The following is a 19,257-nucleotide window of genomic DNA, read 5'->3' on the forward strand; positions in this document are numbered from 1 at the left end:
GTTGATGTTATGGTAATTTGTATGAAAAAATCCTGGTGTTTAATCTGTTGGTTAACACCGACAGAATCCTAGCCCCCCAAATTCAAACTCTTTCTATCTAGCACTACGAAAGACATCGAAAACATGTTCATTCGCAGATATTAAAACGCGAACAAGTGTATGTTATTTGCATCGATAACTTCATCGGGTCAAGTCTGACAGCTTTAATAAAAGGGTAGGTTTCTACTACTTAATCCTTACTGAATGCAGGTGGTGGACTCAAAATTTGTGGCACACTTAAAGCTCTGGGGTCTGTTGTCCTAAGGAAGCATGCAATTTGCTGCGGTTCTCATATTCGCAGTCTGTACTGCATCAATGACTTGCTTGACGTTTGGTAAAGGTGAGTTGCAAACTGCGAATCATTTTTTATTTCTAGATTCATAGTAATGCGAAACAAGACTGATTTCCATTTCGCTTCTTCTTAAAAGTTCATGCACCGAGCTTAGAAAACAACGTGTCGTTATGACACAATTAAAACCTGAACTCAATAAATAGGATTTTTATGGGAAGGAACCTCTTGCAAAGTTTGTTTTGTATACTTTAAATACGCATGGTATTTAGCAAAGGGGTCTTATTATCATGGCCCAGATCGAAAATTTGAAAGAGCATGTAGAAACAAAAGAAAAATTAAGAACTGCCACGGTGAAAACCACTTAATTCTTAATACTCAGCTCGCATTTACAGGGACGGACAACACTACTTTCAAAAATGTTTCGTGTTTTTTGGCGGACGGGAATTTGATAATTCGCATGGAAAAAATGGGCCACTCTTAACAAACTTAGAGAAGTTCTTTTCATAGAAGATCAATGCTGGTATAAGGAGTAGATTAAGTTTACCGGTTTTAATTTTGTGCGATTGAAAAAAACCAAAAAAACCCTTCGACACAACACCTCTAAAGAATTAGTTTGAAGAAGAGTCTGTAAAACTTGTCAAAGAAAAAACAGCTTGAATAGGAAGATCTTCGACAAAACTACACGCAGATGACTCATGCAATTTTAAAATTGTATTTTCTCTAAAGATTTTTCTCGTTGCAACGTTACCTGGACTGAAATTTATTCAAAGGCTTTTCACTCAGTTACGCATCTTTTTTTTCCCCTTTTTTTAAACCTCTGATGCTTTAATCATTATTTTTCAGCAACAGAAAATGATGTGAGGGGAATTTTGTTCCGAATTTCTAAGAAATTAAATGAAAGGAATAACAAAAATGCCTTGACAAATGAGTTGTGTTATATAAATATAACTGCATAGAATAAAGAGATGAATATGTACGCCAGAGTTTAATGATTCAAACGAACTACACTGGCTTCAGAAAGTGCAATTTCAAAAAATTAATCCTAGCTTTGTTTGTTTGGAAAGCTTTCCAACCCCAACTTAAATGGGTTACATGATGCCAGAAAAGAATGGTTCTTCTCGTCCCAAATTAGCATGAATCTCCTCTTTTTTATGATAACCGCAGTCTCTTTAGAAGCGGTCCGATGCATCTTGGTTCAAAAAATCGATTTTTTTCAAACTCTGCCCATGAATTTTTCCTGTCTAAAAGAAAAACTTATGTGATTTGTTCTCTCAAAAGATCGATTTAAATATACGAAGCAAAAAAAAAAAATTCGTCAAACATGAGCTTTGTGAAACGAGGAGTACCATTTTCGTTGATCGATGCTGTTAAAAACGGGTCTTTTTTAACCGAAATGCACCGAACTACTTTTAGAGAGACTGGCTCTCCTTTCTTCGGGAACAAATCTCAATCGCCCTAAATTAGTTATTAGCAGTAATGATGGTGATATGAAAAAATTTTAATCAATAATGAACTCCATTTTGCATTAAGAATTTCCCTGAGTATCTGATGAGTTCTCATTCTCTATTGATACAATAACCTTAGCTAAAATCGTGGGGCCTCTTCGATTCCCAAATTGCTCCCGTGATTTATTGCGATCCCACAGTTTTTGCAAAGAGATTTTTTTTAGAGCTTTTTAATCGAGGTTTTACTTTTGTGCGAGGGAAAAGTATGACTCACAATTATATTCCGATTTGTTTAATTAGAGCGAGAGCGCGCAATGCTCTTTCCAGACTACTACTTCTTTGCTGAAAGACGTTTGGTAAACCATACCGTTGACGAGAATTACGTCAAGAACCTGGAGGACTGTGAGCTTTTATGCTACCTGAACGACAATTGTGTCAGTGCCAACTTCAAAAAAGATCAAGAGAAAATTCCACAGAATACTGTGTTTGGTCACCTCTGTGAACTAAATAACGCCACTCATCTGAAATATGACAGGGACTTGATAACTGATGCCGGTTATTACTATCGAGGCTCGAAGGTAATTTTCTTCCCGAATTTTCGAACCTGTCGCTTTCAGATAACGTGTTAACATTGACTTACCGTTTGCAGCTTTTTTTGTTTTGTTTTTTTGCTCTTTCTGTCCTCATGGGGATTTGTTCGTTCATTTAATCCGTCGAACTTTCTTTCGTCACTGCATTTTTTCCCCTCCTTCAGAACGCTTGTGACAAGTATTCACAATGCAAGAATAACGCAACTTGTCAGTCTGGTTTTACTCACAAGGGATATCGATGCTTGTGTCCTTCTGGATTCGACGGAGAACGATGTGAAAATGGTAAGTTTAAGAGAAATTGAAATGGACGGTATTAATTTCTCCCAACGCTTTTTTATATTTTAGTTGGTGACTACAGTTGCGTTGAATTTGTGTTAGTTTACAATGTACTCTAACGTGTCTATTTTTCCTTGTTTTCCAATTTGTTTACCGGATTTGTATTGCGTTTTGTGCCCGTTGGCAAAAAAGGAGCTGTGGTTTCCAGAGTACACTGCAACAAACTGAGCAAAACTTAATAATAGTTTAATAGTTCTCTTATAGTTCCGACGCGAGAGAGTATTTTTACTTTATTGAGAGTATTTTCTCTATTTGTGTGGCCCTTAGTATAAACTGGTTTTATCTTTTTGTTCTCCATTTTTTTTTAATATTTTTGACAGATATTGACGAATGTAAAACAACTGCTGGCGAATGTCACGTGGACGCTGCTTGCAATAACATACCCGGATCATACCTGTGCACTTGCAAACTTGGCTATGCCGGAGATGGACAGAATTGTGCAGGTACAGTCAACAGTCTTAACAACATTAAAGACTTTATTATAACGATTTTTTGTTTGGTGTGTCTTTTTTTTTTATGGTTGTTTTGATATCTTGGAGAGCTTTTATTTGATATTTATGACATAACTGGGGCAGTTACCCAATTAAAAGTTATTAATTGATGGATGTTTACTCAGATAACTCATTTCACCCTTTAAGAGGTTCTTGCTGTCCAGCAATAGTTTTGAATGTAATGTTCAACAAGGAATGGCTTATGCTCGTTAAGCTTTTTCATAATTAGAAATTTTCTTATGTCTGAATTCTCAAAGATTGACGAGTGTAAAGGAAATCACTTTTGTCACGTAAACGCTAGTTGCACAAACATCATTGGATCACATGTATGTAAATGCCACCCTGGATATACTGGAAATGGACGCGATTGCACTGGTGAATTTGATAGATTACCTTTAGGATTAAGAAAAGTCCTAAGATAATAATAACGTAACTAAAGTTCAAATCAAGCATCACAACATTCGGAGCGGCAAGAAAATGAGGTCATACATGGATGATTTTTTTAAAGGTGACCTTAATTCCCTGATGCATATATGGATCTCTCAGGGCATAATCCTGATGCGTATAATTTGGTTTTGGTGTGCTTGTGGATTGACTAGCGATAGTTGTTTTTGTTTTCTACAGATATCGACGAATGCAAAACCTTCCCTAGCGAATGTCATATTAACGCTACTTGTAACAACACACACGGATCATACGTTTGCGCCTGCAAGCCTGGATACATCGGAGATGGGCAGAATTGTGCAGGTAGGGTCACTAATTTAGGAACACCTCAGAATCTTGTTGACTATTATCTGAATTTTTGTTATTTTGTTTGTTGCTGATTTTGTTGTTGTTGTTGTTGTTTTTTATTCCGTGGAAAGCCAAATTCATTTTTTGTCACATAGGGGAGGCAGCTCCCCCACTAAATCTTGTTAAGTGATAGTTTTTACACAGAAAACTAGTATCCTTGCGTTCTCGCGATCTCGTTCAATCTTTAACAAGCTGGTAGCTTAGGCGCAGCAGATTTTGCATAATTGTGAAATCCTTTTCTGTCTTGGATTTCTTAGACGTTGACGAATGTGAGGGAAATCACTCTTGTCACGAGAATGCAAACTGCATCAACACTATTGGATCTTATGTATGCGAATGTTACTTTGGATATACTGGAAATGGGCACAATTGCACAGGTGGATTTTATAGCTTTACCTTAGTATAAGAAAGTCTTACTAGATCTAGTAGGAATGGTAGAATTTAAGATCCTTAATGATTTTTTACACTACCTGCAATAGTGTTATGGACCCCTTTAAATCATGTTTCATCGTTTTGAATGAATAATCTCGCGGCTTTTTGTTTCTTATTGCCTTTGGATGGACCCTGTAATTAATATTTTTACACCATTGAAAAGAAACTTTTACTTCTTTTTATTCCGCTTACACGAAAAAAGCGGTTACAACAGAGAGAGAAAAAAAATACATAGCTATATATATGTTAATTTTAAAAAAAAAAAAAAAAAATGTAGAATAACAAAAGGAAAAGAAACAACTGGACCAATCATAAGTTAAATTAACGATTCCTGTTAAATATATTAAAATATATTGAAATATGAAAATACATTAAATTCAAATAAAAACGGTCAAATCATAATATACATAATAATAACAGCAATAACAATAGAAGACTGTATGAAGCGAAATCGCAAGTTTTACTTTGAACCTTAGAGCAAGTACAAGAGGTAGCATTCCGTAAATGTGTTTAAACAGCAAAATAAAGATGAAAAAAAAATCAATACATGTACATTTTCAAACAAAACGTTAATAATCTACCCGCCTCGATGTAGCGAACTTGCTGTAACAAAATGAAAAAAGTTAACATAAAATGTAGCTGATAATCGTGCTCCATAATGAGAATATTAACATATTTTTTTTATTGCAACCCACCCTCAAGATGGCTGTTTCTTCATCGCTTCAGGTTGTCGTTGATGTCTGAATTTTTTTGCGAAAAATCTTGCTTGTTAAAAGATTACGAGTATCAGATTGTCTGACATTTAGATTTCTCAACATATCTACTAGTCACTTTCTTTATAGTTTGTAGCTTGATCTTGACGTAGCGTGGATGATCTCTTTCAGACATTGACGAATGTACCAAGGCTCATGCTGATCAAATGAACAAATGTCATACCAATGCCTCTTGCATTAATACTCAGGGCTCATTCGACTGCTCTTGTAATACAAAATACACTGGGGATGGTTTTACATGTGAAGGTTCGTTTGGTATCTACCATGCAATTTGATAATTTATGGTCGCTATCGCTGATTTTCACTTGACATTTTCAAATTCGAAAATCCATATATAAAAAGCCACGAAAATTTTTATCCTAGTCAGGCATAAAGGGGTCTAAATTCGTATCTGTTTTCAAATTTCCAGCTTAATAATGTGCTTGGTTTGGAAACCAGCGCAGTTTGAAGTAAAAAGTTATGGTGTTTGCGTGACATACTTTATCGATCGCCTTTTTCGGTTTGGAGGTTTTCAGTCTTTCTAGGAGATTAAGTGTTCGAAAAAGTGTTTTTGTACATGTTTGTTGGTGGAGATCACAAGGGGATTTGGTTTGATCAACTGAGTTGATAATGTGAATAGGCAGAAAGTGGAGCTACGCTATTGGTTGGAACATGGTAACGAGGAAAACAAGAATAAATCAGTAGAATCAAAAGCGTTCGTTGCTACCTATGGGATTAAGAGTGCCGATTTGAGAGAGAAACTTTTGTTCAAGAGTTTTGTGGCTTTCTGAGCTGCCCAATACTATTGTAAGGAAATGCAGCAGACTGCCATATGTTGCTTAGAATGATTTCTAGGTTAGCTTGGTATGTTAGCTGCACTTTAATTTAGCTTATTTTGCTTTTATAAAGCTGTCCTTATATGCGTTATTGAGTTTCCCTTATTGATTTTTTAGCTTCGTAAACTGGAAAGTTCCACACAACTACTACATGAAATCTTACTTTATGCATAATAATTATTGTTTCTGGTTCAATAAAAATTCTGGTTCTGGTCGCTAAACTCTCAAACTTTCATGACGAAGGAGAAAATCTTGAGCCGTTGATTTTAAAGACTATAATCATCTTACACATTTGACTTTGTAGCCGATCCTTGCTATGAATACAAAAACCTGAGTGATAAACAGAGAAAAAGCAGTTACAAAACTCCCAATAATAAAACGTCGTGTGACACGAAACTCGACGGATGGTATCGTTTCGTGGGAGCTGCGGGCACAAAGATGCCAACAAAGCGTGTGGAAGAAGAAAACTGTGGTGCAATGTGGTCAGGCTGGTTGGAAGGTGAACATCCAACAGTGGAAGATGGTAAAGTTAACAAGACAGTCTGCTTTAGTGGTGGCACTGGTTGTGAAATAACAAAATTTATTTCAGTGAAAAACTGTGGATCCTATTATATCTATGAACTTACTAAGCCACCAAAATGTGATGCACGCTACTGTGGTACAGACTGAATTACTTCGGTATATTTTTAATGCTGGTGACGTCCTCTAAAATTTATCAAAGAGCCTTGAATTTCGCATTAAAAAAAACCCAATTTATAATAATCATAATTAAGTTTAAAAAAAAGGTGAAAAAAACTAGAAATAAAGAAAAAGGCAAAATCTGAAATAGTGACATCCTAGACAAACAAGAACATCACTCAGCATGATGAGTGAATAACTAGAGAGGAAGGAAGTCTCAAATAATTAATGATTGTATTAAATGTGTTCAATATCAGTTTACGACTAAAGCTTGTGATAAAAGTAATACATAGGTTGAAAGGGATGAGCAAATTACGTAGGTTGAGAAAGGCAATATAAAATAATCAAATTGAACTCTGCTCCAATGGGGCTTTGCAGGGCTAATAACTGCATATTTGATTCACTTATTTGAACTAAGATATAGTATTTAAAAGTCACAATTGGTAGGAGGCACATCAGTTGGCTACAACAAAGCGCGGTCAAGGAGTTGAACTCGGGGCAAACTTAAATGGGGGGAAAGGGGGTAGGTTGAACTCACGACCGCCAGAATACAAGTCCATCGCCCTAACCATTCAAGACACCTACCCTTCAAGATACTTGTCAGTTACGACAACCCCTCTAGAAATGTTGAAAATTTTTACACTGCATTCGTGTTTCAGTATTTCAAAGAGTGCAAACAATTTTCTAGACGCGGGGTTAGAAAATAACTCGTTTAAACAGATTCACAGCGGTTTTCGTAATGTTTCAAACCAGCAGGATTTATCAAAGTGCATCGCCCGTACCTTAGCTTGATTCAGTATTTGAGGTAATGGTAGTGTAAAGTTCAGGCTCGCGGACATAAATATGTTTTAGGCCCGATTCAGAGTAATTTTAGCCCGAGACGCTAAGCGAGGGTAATAATGATGAGCTTTGAGAAGGGCTCGATACATTTCCACACTCAATAACATAAACTGTATCACAATTACTATCAATTTATAGGGTATTGAGAAAATCAAAGTTACGAAAAAAGATAACAAAACCAGTCTAAACAATCACGCGAGCGTTTACAAATTAAAAGGATTTTATTTTCTCTTCATGAAAATACAATATGAAGCGTTCCGGGAACAGTCGATGGCTCAAGGCGACGCTCACAAGAAGATCTTAAAGTCCTTGTAGGTTTATGTTCGACCAGTTTGAGGCAGGTTGGCCAGCAGTTGTGATATAAAGCCTTGCATATCGTCCTGGTTATGTGATAGGCTCGGCGATAACTAATGGGGAGCCATCCGAGTTTCGAAACATCCGACATATCCATGTAGTGATTGTAAACAAACTTGCCGCAGCGAGTTGGACACGTTGGAGTCTCTGCGTGAGGAACTTAGGAATGGGATGACAGACTATATTGTTGTGATCGATTAACGACAACACAAGGCTCTCTGCTAGGCGTTTTCTGACGTGAAAAGGGGCAAGATTCTTGAGTTTCTAATAATAGCAAGAGTATTGTAGCACTTTGACATTTTGGAAAGAATGTCATCGTTCCATTTCAAGTCTTCGTTGATTTCTGTGCCAAGTAATCGAGTGGTTTTGATTCGTTCCAATTTAGCACCATTTGTATGCAAGCTGATCGGGTATTCATCAAGCTTATGCACGCGAGCCAGTTGTTGAGTCGAGTCCTTTGTCTTATTAGGATTCAAAAGAAGATTGCAACCAGTTCATAAAGCCAAATCAACTTTATAAACAGATTGGTAGGAGTAATTGCCTTTTCCAACTTGGTAAGAATGGAACGTCCCCTATTTCGAGCTATGACAGTGTTATTTTGTTATCACGTTTCACAGCGAAACAATTTTTTTTTTTAACTAGGTAGGTGTCAACATAAATTTTGACGAAAACGTGACTCTTTTACTGACTCTGCAATGCCTAAAAAGTTTCCATATTTGGGTCTGATGTACCCTGGAGGAGTAAACTGAGTCTGAGGCAATGTGTGAAGCTCCGACTCGTGGTGTGATTATATAAGCACATCACGTGAAGTTGTTTAAGGGCAGCTGCTCAAGCAGACTCTCGTCACAATTAAGTTACACACTTAAAACTCGTAAACAATGTTGATAACCATGTATAGTGCCCAGACAGCCTTTCAAGTGTTTAATTTTGTATCGCTGTATAACTTGAGGGTAGAAAATATGATGAAGGATCAACAAAGAAACCAGACACGTTTTAGGAAATCGTAATTGACGAAAAATGTCCGTATTTGCAGTTTCATTTGCATACATTTTGCAAAATTTCTTTGACATGTTTCTTTCATCTCTGCTCTCAATTTCCAAATCATTTGCATTGCGTTTATCTCAATTGAATTATTGAACAACTTTGCAGTCTTTCTGCCTTCGCACATGATGGGGCAGAATCATTAAATGATATGTTTATTAAAATCAGCATTTACCGTCTCGAAGACTTCTTCGAGGTAAAAGGAAGTTTTTAGATTAAAGTTATCAAAGCCTCACGGGACAAAAAATCTTATCCTTGATTAGGTAACAAAAACCCTTCAGCATAACGACCTCTAGTTTTGATGAAGTCTGCGAGGAACACCAGTCGCTAAAAAGTTTGAAATTGTAGCAATCCGTCAATAATTCACTCAGTCAAAGTCTCTAAAATTCAAAGTCTTGAAAATTTGGAGGTGTTTCATCTTAGAAACGCAATATAATTTGTCTGTCTGAGTGCGTGACTGTTTCCCGAGGTTTTTTCCCCCACTGTTCTCAAGAATTTATTCACAATATTATTGACAAAAAGGCACCTCATTGACTATTACTAGAAAGGAATTGAAGGAAGTCTTGAAAGGAATTGAAGTTATTTGCATCTATAATTTAATTAGGCCAGTGGTGACAGCTGTTACTTAATCCATTACTGAATGTAGGTGGTCGACATAAAGTCTGTGGCACAACGAAAGCATCAATATTGAGACCCGTTGTCTTGAAGAAACATGGAATTTTCTGCGTTTTTTATATTCGTAGTCTTCACTGCATCGACGACTTATTTGACGTTTGGTAAAGGTGAGTTGCAAACTGAGAATCATTTCCTTTTCCTCATTCCTCAATATTTCTATTCCATTCCTGCAATTTTATTTCATATGACTATTATTATCTCAGTATTCCGACGATGTAAATGATTACAGTTCATACACAGAACTTCTCAACTTACACATACGTGAGAGCTTACGGAACGACATAAGAGTTACGACAAAACTAAAAACCTCAACTCCACAAAATGGTTAGCATAAGAACGAAATGCTTTTATACCCGCTTTTATTGACGTAAAATGGTATTAAACAAAGGGGCCATTACGGAAATTTGCAAAAGCGTTTATTCCTAAAATGTCACGTAGTCGCTCTTAGCCAGCTGGGGGAAGCTCTTTTTATAGAGGAACAATGCTGGTATATGGAATACTTTGCATTTTCCGAGTTGAACGTTTGTGTGGAAATGTACCATGTCTTTCACAAGTTTTGAAGTAAGCTATATTGTAAATGTAAGACCATAGGCGGCCAAAGCGTACTGAGTGTGATTTTGGGGTCTAAAGGTCATTAACGGGAATACCTAACATGTTAAGATCGAATTTGAGCGTAAGCGTGGCTCGTTATAAAAAGGAAAATTATAAAAAATTTTTAAAAAATTAAAAAGAATTAAAAAGCGAGGAATATAACGTGTGAAGTCTCCTTATCTTTTTTCCGTAGCCGCTTTGTCCTTTACGGTCCTTTTAACGCTGTTTTAGCAACTTTCTTTGTAACGCGTGTGGTGCTACCAGTCATTTTTTTCAACAGCAGTAAAATGATGAGAGTGGACTATAGATTGACTCGTTAATCGTGAAAAAACAGTTAACAAAAGGTTGCTCGAGAATGTCCACACATATCAAGGCGAATATCAATATGTTACGTGATACCGGACAACAACAGACAATGGCTGGTTTTGATGGAATGAGCCTCTTTTGACGCCATAGTTTAGTAAAAATAGTCTGATACAATGAATATATGAGGTTCATATATTTTGAACTGCGGTATTAGATACGTAGGATGGTGCATCATACGTATCTAACACCGCAGTTCAAAATATATGAACTTGATATATTCATTGTATCTGATTTATCACTTTCACGGGTTTATTACGAATCAACTTAACGGCCTGCTCCCAGTTGGCTTGTTAGCTCAATTGGTAGAGCGCTGCACTAGTATCGCACAGGTCAGTGGTTCGAATCCCGTACAGGCCTGATTTTTTTCAGGTCTGATTTTCGCTATTGCATAAATATCGTGCATCATACGTAAAAATAGTCTACAACAATAACAGAAATGCCACAGGGGACCTCTACAATCATGCATTCCTCCAATAAACAAATTCACAAAATTATGGTAATAGGGACTTTAAGTAGTCAGGACGGCAACGCCACGGAAGACGTCGATCAAAAAATGAGTTTCTACTTTTAGTTAGAATTTCGAAATGGCTGCATGTGTTTACTGTCTCATAGGGCGCCAGACCTCAAACTCAACATAATGCATAAAAGTAACGTTGAGTCCCAAATGTAAATTAAAATAATTTGCCGCCGCGGTTTCGCTTCGCAGACGACGCATATTTTGGTGATTTCACGTTGTTGTTTTGCAAAGGACGGCTAAGAAATGTACAAAGTTTTAAAACGCACGTTGTTGCCGCTGGGCTTCAAGTTCCCCAGCTGGGTCCCCAGCGGAGGCGCTTGACTTTCGGGCATGCGCGTAAGTGGCCTTCGAGTAAAGACCACGAGGGCCACCAAGTTTTTACCTGAATTCAGGCTGAATTTGATCTGAATTCCATAGTTTAGTGCTGAATTTTTAGTTCACTTCACGGTGCCTCGTGTAAGAGTAAATGGTTAACTTTATGGTTCGTCTTCACTCGTATTTTCTAAACGGCAGACTTTACGGTTAGACTTTACTCGCGTTTGAAAACGCACGTGCTGGGCTATTGTTCTGCCAATTAGATCTATTGTTTTTCCACGTTCTCGTTGCCGTAGCCGTCGTGGTTCGCTTAAAGTCCCTAATATTGTTTGCAGACAACGGCTGAGCGAATTATAAAGGTTTAAAATAAATTTAATCTGTCATCGTTTTATTCATATGTTTGCCGTTAGTTTCCTTAGATCCCAAGATTCTTTCTAAGGAATTCATTCTTTACTCTCGGACGACGGAGATGTATGCGTTATGACCATATTTTAAATTGTTTATTTTAGAACGAGAGCGTGCAGTGCTGTTTCCAGACTATTACTTCTATGCTGAAAGACGTTTGGTAAACCATACCATCGAAGAAGAATACGTCAAGAACTTGGATGAATGCGAACTTCTGTGCTACCAGAACGACAACTGCGTTAGTCTTAACTACAAAAAAGATCCAGAGAATAATCTAACGTATAACGAGCCAGTTCACATCTGTAACCTAAATAACGCCACTCATCTGAAATATGACGGTGACTTGACAACTGATGGCAACTTTTACTATCGTGGCTCGAAGGTGAGTTCAAAAAGACTCTACGAGTTTGTCGCCTTGGAATAATTTATCATATAATCTTTTGTAACGCTGATCTGCTGAATACAATGCTGAACCGAGCTTACCGCCTGTCATCAACGAAAGAATCTTTTACGAAGGAATGCCAGCATCTCAAGCGGATGTTTACTAAGCTTAAGTACCCAGTGAAACTCATCAACTCAGCTATCGCCTGGTACACGAGTTCTACGATCCAAAGCCGTCACGAAACCCCAACTGAACTTGACGCGGCTACACAAAAACCTGTCAGAATAACTTTACCATTTAAAGACCAAAAATCGGTCGACACAGTAAGACATCAGCTGAAAGATCTTGGCCGGAAAATCGGAACTGACCTACAACCAGTTTTCACGAGTCGTAAGATCGAGGGAAAGCTCAAGATACAAGAAGAGAAGCCCGCTTTAATTAACCACCAATGCGTTGTTTACACTTTTAAATGTGATTCGTGCGATGCGGATTATATCGGTTATACCACACGCCATCTTCATCAACGCATAGAAGAACATGAAGCCTCTGTCATTGGCAAGCATCTGAAAGAAGCCCACAGTGTAGCGTCCACTAGCCTAGAGGAAATGTTTTCCGTTCTCAAGAAATGCCGCGGGAAAATGGACTGCCTAATTCACGAAATGTTATTCATTCGCGAACAAAAACCAAAGCTAAACACGCAGTCTGACTCAATACGTGCAAAAGTATTTATTTAAACATATACTGCACGATCTGACATGCTAAACACCAATAACAATGAACGCTCATTATTCTAATGAAGTTATCACATTTTATTTGTATATAATCTCTGAGCTACAATTTTACATCAGTTTTAACATTTTACTTGATAATGAGGTCATGCAGACTTCGAAACGTCGTAGTTTTTTACCGTTAATTTTTATTATCAAATGTATTTCTAAACATTCTCTGATTATTACCATTCAGATGGATAAATGGCCGATTTTTAGCGACTTCATGTTGTCGTTAATATCCAAGCTTTTTTAGATAGCATATTGCTCTCTTTGTAGCAAACATCGCTACTAAAAGAGAACAACTGTTAAATTTAGTGACGGCTAGTTTCCTCTATCTTCTAGTGACATACGTTGTAGCTTGATCTTAACGCATGTTCTCTTTCAGACATTGACGAATGCAGTGAGGCTCATGCCGTTAAAATGAACAACTGCCATCTGCATGCCTCTTGCATGAATACTCAGGGCTCATACAACTGTTCTTGTAATCCTAAATATATTGGGGATGGTTATGAGTGTGAATGTACGTTTGATATCTACCATGTCATTTAAATCTTACTGTTCATGTGTCCATTAGCGGCCATATTGCTGCTTGGTAATATGCTAACTACGTTCGCTGCATCTAGAGCCGTCCTTTGATGCGTTATTGCAGAAAGAAGAATCACCAACTCAGATATTGCAATCCATATCTAACAATATTTGATTTCCCAAAGTTCCCATAGTTTTGGTCGCTAAAATGTTAGAGTTCTCAGACGTTTAAACACATCTGTAGCCGTTAATTTTAACGACTATAATCGTGTTACAATTATCATTTAACTTTGCAGCCGATCCTTGCCATGATTACAAAGATCTGAATGATAGCGATAGAAATAGCAGTATCAAAGGAAATCTAATTTTGTGTGATAAAGAACTCCCTAACGGATGGTACCGTTTTATGGGAGCTGCAGGAACAAAAATGCCAACAGCGCGTGTGGAACCAAACCACTGTGGTACAAGATTCTCAGGTTGGTTGGATGGTGTTCATCCTAGAGTAGAACATGGTGAAGTTACCATGAAAGTTTGCTTTAGTGGCCTCTATAGAAAATGTAGGGACACAACGAATATTCTGGTGAAAAACTGTGGATCTTACTATATCTACAGACATTTAGGAATACAAAGTTGTCCAAGGCGTTACTGTGGCACAGAGTAAATGCCAAGTAAATAACTTCATAAAATAAGAGGATCCCCTTGCAAAAATCAATCTGAAGGTAGACGAACTTAAAAGGTCAGTTTTTTTAAGTCTTCTTCTATTCCCCCAATAGTTCGTAAACTCGTCTGTCGGGGCTGAACTAGTATGGGACGAATTTAAAATGGAACGAATCTTTATTACCTTTAACATTGAAAAACATTTGACGTTTTTTGGTGAAGTCAGTAATTGACATTTGAGCCCTTTAGAAGGCATTTTGAAAAATGCCAAACGTGCCATTGTTCTATTCCTTAATAAAAGAAGACGAAGGAAAAAAAAAACATCAGAAAGCAATACTTAGAAGCTAGTGCCGGAGTCATATAGGACAATATTGCTAACGTTTCATTGGATATTCACTAGTCTCTCATGACCGAGAAGATACTTGAACGCTGAGCAAAAGAGGCAAACCACAAACGAGAATCTTTAGATCTCTTAATGGACCTAAGGAAGGGCTCACAATTTGGATAAATCATAGGTGAGCTACTCAGAGAAAAGTGACGATGGTTGATTTATTCGTCTTTCAAAATTGTGTAAATAGAAAAACATGGCGAGTTCAAACTAATCATTAGACAAAATTTGTATATCTCTTACTTAAGACTCTATATTTACTTTACATAAACCATTTTCAAATGGGTTTTGTCATGAATAAACACCAATGTAATTATACCCCTTCAACTAAACTTAAAAGGCTGACAAAAAATTCCAGTAACAATAAAAATGTAAAGTTTAGGCAGATGCATGCAACCGGAGCGGGTAAAAAGTGATCGATTCATAAGGGAAGTTTTTTTTTTTTTTGACATACATGTCACTGATGTAGTCGTAAATGGCGAAAGTTGACTAGCAATATGGTGAAGTAAGAAAACAAATAAGGAAAATGAGCATGAGATGGATCACTTTTGACGCTAAGTTGAAACTGTTCTACAGGTTAACTTAATCTTTACAACATTGTAATGTTTTGATAGTAATCCTACAAGAAGTTGTCCTAGCGGAAGTTCTAAGACATTGCAAAGGATCATGGATATTTGTATAGGCCATGCTTTCCGGTTGTCATGGCGGATGAATGAAGACTAGTTTCGTTTTATAGTTTAATCTGGGTTATTGCGCGGCCATCCAAGTGACATCGTTACAGACATCTCATGCCTCTTATATAGTCAATCACTGCCAGAGCATAAGGTTGGCCATAGTTAGTGGAGGGGTTGGCGGAGTGAACATGTGATTACCAAGGGGGGCAGGGAGAGAGGAGAAGAGGATCTCCATACAATGTGATTGGAAAAGACAAAAATTCTTTTCAGCAGGGCAGTCGGAATTTTTTAAGTTCCTATTCATTTAACTTAAGAGTGTTCAGAAAATCTGGACATTTCTTATTACTTTTAAAAGTGTTCCTGTAATAAAATAGATGAATATGTAACTTAATAAATAGACAATAAAAATAAAACCTTTCGCTACTTATCACATTCGCTTAAATTATATTATCTAAATGTATACAGCAGGCGCACAAATACGCTTTTGCAAACACTGATTTACTATTACGACAAATGAGACCGATTATCCCATCGTAACCCTACTCAACGCGGTGAGAATTAAAGTGAAGTTCAATTTTCCTTCGTGCTCCCACAGCAAAAAATAATGATAAGTCTCGGTGAAAATCCCAATGAACATTAGCTATGGTCTCGCGCGCTGACTCTGACCCTGACTTGCGTATTTGACATGTTGGCTCGCAAAATAACTTATTGGAACTGGACTGGACGGTCGGCGGAAAGAGGTATTCAAAGAGTTATTAGAGTCTCTCTTTCCAGCTTTATTTTCGTTTGCCTTACACCCATCATACTTCGTGCAACCACTTCTTATATCATTTCCCATGACCCAAAGCCTGGCACAGATTAATATGAGCTTAAACGACTGCTTTCGTTGGGTATGTTCACCTGCCTTTTATTATACATTTCGAGGAATTTGCTTCCAGCGACATTGCCTAAAGTGTACCCCATTGATTGCGATGAAAACAGACTTGAAATTCATGTTTCGCCGAATCGAAATAAAAAAAACGTCTGCGTCTCCTTTTGTTTGTTAACAACGCATGGTGACCCTAAAGTAAAACGGAAAACATCTGAGATGTTTTTATTCACAGACATTAAAACGTACAAAGACAAGTGTAAATTTATTGAAGTGTGCTGTTTTTGAAGAGCATGGAAATTTTGTGCATCTCACAATTACATCATGGACTGCATTAATGGCTTCCATGGCATTTTAAAGGTGAGTTGCAAACTACGAATGATTTTCTATCCCCCAATTCATTAGTGTAATTTTATTTCGTATCAAACTGCGTGGTATAATGAAATCATACACATTGAAGTCTGCTGTTTTTAAGAAATTTCACATTCGCATTCTGGACTGCTAAGTTAAGGATAGCTTTATCCAAACTGATGACATCCCTGATTTTTTCCTCTCAACTACGTTTCGACGCAAAAGACATAAGAATCCCTTAATAGCAATCTCAGAGAACTCATTTTGTACACGAAAAATGCCAATATACATGTATGGAGCAGATTAAAATTTCCCCGTCATATACAGTAGCCTGTCTTTCCCAAATCTCTTTTCAGCAACTTGTTAGGAATGAAAAAGAAATTTTGACAAATGAAAAATAGCAAATAAACCGAATTAGAAAATCTTGTTCAGAACATTTCAGCAGTTGTTTTCCTGACGCTGCTTCAAATTTCTTTTCTCCCGACAATTTCACTTTATCCTTATTATCAATTTATCAAAATATATCTTAGTGGTTCCACCAAATCTTTTATCAATTGATAAAGAGAAGCAAATACATTATTTCTTGCTTGTTTTTCAAGAAGATTTTTGCTTGGAAGGAGCTGAGTATGAAATCAAACACAAAAAAATAGATGAGGTACTTGCTCAGCTCTGTGTCATTTCGCCGTCTCTCGTGGTTGAACGACATTCGGTGGTTGCGCCATCTAGTCTTAAAATCTGTCGCTGTGAGGCCAACGTACGTTTCAGTTTCCTCCTTGGCAGCGACTGTGGCTTGGTAGACAACCTCGCTTTGCAAACATTTCCCTCCTAAAGGGCATTCGTTTTCGTTCCTGCAGTTGCACAATCAAGGAGAAGAGGGAAGACGATTCGATTTCATGGAAAATTATTGCTAGGGCTAGAGCATATTCCAATGCCACAAAACGTTGCAATTTATGCCTCACTGAGAAATTTTTTATCTTGTATGTATATATATATATATATATATATATATATATACATATATTTAGTTACAAAGTATGATGCAAATCTGAGTCAAATTCACCTCGTCATTAAATTTTCTCACTAGTGCGCCAACCTACGTAATGGCTGTCTCAGTCTGGTGTGTGTTAAAAGGGGTCAGCCAGCTAACAACACCCAAAAAACGAAAAAAGCATAAGCTCCTGTTTTAAGTGCTCTCTGTGCTGTCTATTAAGCGCCGGAGCACCCATGATTTAAAACAAGCGCAATGCAATGCAATAAGGAAACAATTCCGTCTACTTCATGCCAGTCATTTCAAAATTTTTATTTACTATTTTCAAGATCATTTGAGGTGGTCATCCGCACAAAAAATCAAGTTCATTTATAAAAGTATTACTGGCTGCTCCAAAGCACGCATGAAAAGAACGATTTGCGAAAAAACAAAACGAGGCAAAACTTGTAACAAAACCACCGCTAAATCCCAAGAGGCTATACTGGGGTAATAAAAGCTCTTGTGTGTGACCTTTCAGGACGAAGTCACGTGCAGAGTCAAAAAGGGAATTTAACGCAGCTTGAACAATCGAACACACGTTGATCGGTTAAATAATTCCACAGAAATTAAGTTAAATCAATCAGAATGTTTATTGGGAGAAGCGGCGAATCAAATAGTACAAGCAAACGAGATGACAAGTGGAGGTTGTAGTTGTGTGGTTCGAACTAAAGACAAATGATTAAAAAGAAAAAGAAAAGGAAAGACTTGTTATGTAAGCTAATGCTACAACATAAATCAAGGGTACCGATAAGAAACACAGATCTTATAAACGAAACAAAAGGATTACAACTCAAGATATGTGATTAGACTTACTTTGATTTTGCTCCTGCGGGTAACAATCAATAGAAAAATAGCTTTGAGAACTTAAGATCGATGGCGAAAGGACGACGGATCACGTAACTCCAAAGATAAAACGAAATATTGGCTGATTAAATCAATTTCAAAGATTATATAACGAAATTTGATTCCAAGCAATCACGGCGTGAGTATTAAAGTTCAAACGTAACAAACTGATAACAAGTAATGACTAAACAAACAAAAATAAAATGTGTTGCGCAAGTAACAAAAAGAACTAAGGTACCGTTAAGACATCCCAGTCAAGCCTATAAAGGAGAAAAAAAATAATGAGCTTTCTAAATGTCTTGGTAAAGCCAAAGGTGAAAGGGTTTGTGGTATGTATGTATGAAAATTATGTAATGTTAATTTGTGTTGTGAATAAATCATAATGTTACTGTCGCCTGTTATTTGTATTATTTGCATTTTGTTTTCAAGCCTACTTTCTCCTTCTTTCCCTTGAAATGGAAGTGGGGTGTTGTTGTTGTTGTTGTTTTTCTTTTTTTTCGTGTGTGGGCTTTCATTGCGTTGTGGATAGCATACGAGCTGGCGCTTATCAGCGCACGATGCAGCTCGAGCGAAAACCCTTAGCCATCATAATCAAACGAGACCACTGTTCGAGAGGTCTTGAGAGATCTGGCACTTTCCAGAAACCGCGGAGACCCCTTAAATTACTCACCCGCTCGTCTGTTCGCCCGCTCGTCCGTTCGCCCGTTCGTCCGTTCGCCTGTTCGCCCGTTCGCTCGTTCGCCCACTCGAAACTCGCAAGTTTCTTTGCTCCTGTCCCAGCACCAGTGAGAGGCTGCCCGCCATTATGGATGTGGGTGGCGGAATGAGAGCGTGACAAGAGGAGGATGAGGTTCTGGAATCTGGATCGCGGCACAGGGATGGTGGTTTCCTTTTATTTAGATGTTAAACTTTGGGAGGACTGCATGACGTTTTTGTTATTTCAGCGCATTGACTTTATTGTGCGATGGTCAATTCGGACAAACAC

The 19,257-nt window shown here is 37.4% G+C and overlaps 2 protein-coding genes and 1 long non-coding RNA gene across 4 annotated transcripts; 2 read left to right on the forward strand and 1 right to left on the reverse strand.

The window, feature by feature from the left end:
* The first annotated feature begins 223 nt into the window (after positions 1-223).
* LOC111342541 (uncharacterized) lies at positions 224-12,026 on the forward strand. Of its 2 annotated transcripts, XM_088751194.1 has the most exons (9): positions 224-379; positions 2,077-2,354; positions 2,531-2,648; positions 3,023-3,145; positions 3,818-3,940; positions 4,243-4,362; positions 5,302-5,436; positions 9,565-9,700; positions 11,892-12,026. In XM_088751194.1, the coding sequence occupies exons 1-8, from the start codon at positions 310-312 to the stop codon at positions 9,696-9,698; spliced, it is 1,101 nt and encodes a 366-aa protein (XP_088607320.1). In that variant the 5' UTR covers positions 224-309; the 3' UTR covers positions 9,699-9,700; positions 11,892-12,026. The 2 variants fall into 2 exon arrangements, with proteins under 2 accessions (XP_088607320.1, XP_022805380.2); XM_022949645.2 differs by lacking the exons at positions 9,565-9,700; positions 11,892-12,026 and adding an exon at positions 6,310-6,939.
* A 204-nt stretch (positions 12,027-12,230) lies between these two features.
* Positions 12,231-15,610, forward strand: LOC111342544 (oncoprotein-induced transcript 3 protein-like). Its single transcript, XM_088751252.1, has 2 exons — positions 12,231-13,459; positions 13,761-15,610. Exons 1-2 carry the CDS (start codon positions 13,360-13,362, stop codon positions 14,123-14,125), a joined length of 465 nt encoding a protein of 154 aa, XP_088607378.1. The 5' UTR covers positions 12,231-13,359; the 3' UTR covers positions 14,126-15,610.
* Positions 15,611-16,448: 838 nt separating this feature from the next.
* On the reverse strand, positions 16,449-18,520 carry LOC148739445 (uncharacterized). The gene is made up of 2 exons (XR_015997388.1): positions 18,243-18,520; positions 16,449-17,250 (listed from the first exon to the last, which is right to left on the reverse strand). It is a non-coding gene; the product is annotated as an uncharacterized LOC148739445 (long non-coding RNA).
* Positions 18,521-19,257: the final 737 nt, after the last annotated feature.

Source organism: Stylophora pistillata, chromosome 2, assembly GCF_964205215.1.
Source record: "Stylophora pistillata chromosome 2, jaStyPist1.2, whole genome shotgun sequence".
NCBI classification, from domain to species: domain Eukaryota; kingdom Metazoa; phylum Cnidaria; class Anthozoa; order Scleractinia; family Pocilloporidae; genus Stylophora; species Stylophora pistillata.

Excerpts from the sequence above, each read along its gene's own strand:
- LOC111342544 (XM_088751252.1), top strand. The coding sequence starts at position 13,360 with ATGAACAACTGCCATCTGCATGCCTCTTGCATGAATACTCAGGGCTCA. Across the intron at positions 13,460-13,760 it reads GGATGGTTATGAGTGTGAAT|CCGATCCTTGCCATGATTAC; the intron begins GTACGTTTGATA and ends TTAACTTTGCAG.
- LOC111342541 (XM_022949645.2), top strand. The coding sequence starts at position 310 with ATGCAATTTGCTGCGGTTCTCATATTCGCAGTCTGTACTGCATCAATG. Across the intron at positions 380-2,076 it reads TTGCTTGACGTTTGGTAAAG|AGCGAGAGCGCGCAATGCTC; the intron begins GTGAGTTGCAAA and ends TTGTTTAATTAG. Across the intron at positions 5,437-6,309 it reads GGATGGTTTTACATGTGAAG|CCGATCCTTGCTATGAATAC; the intron begins GTTCGTTTGGTA and ends TTGACTTTGTAG.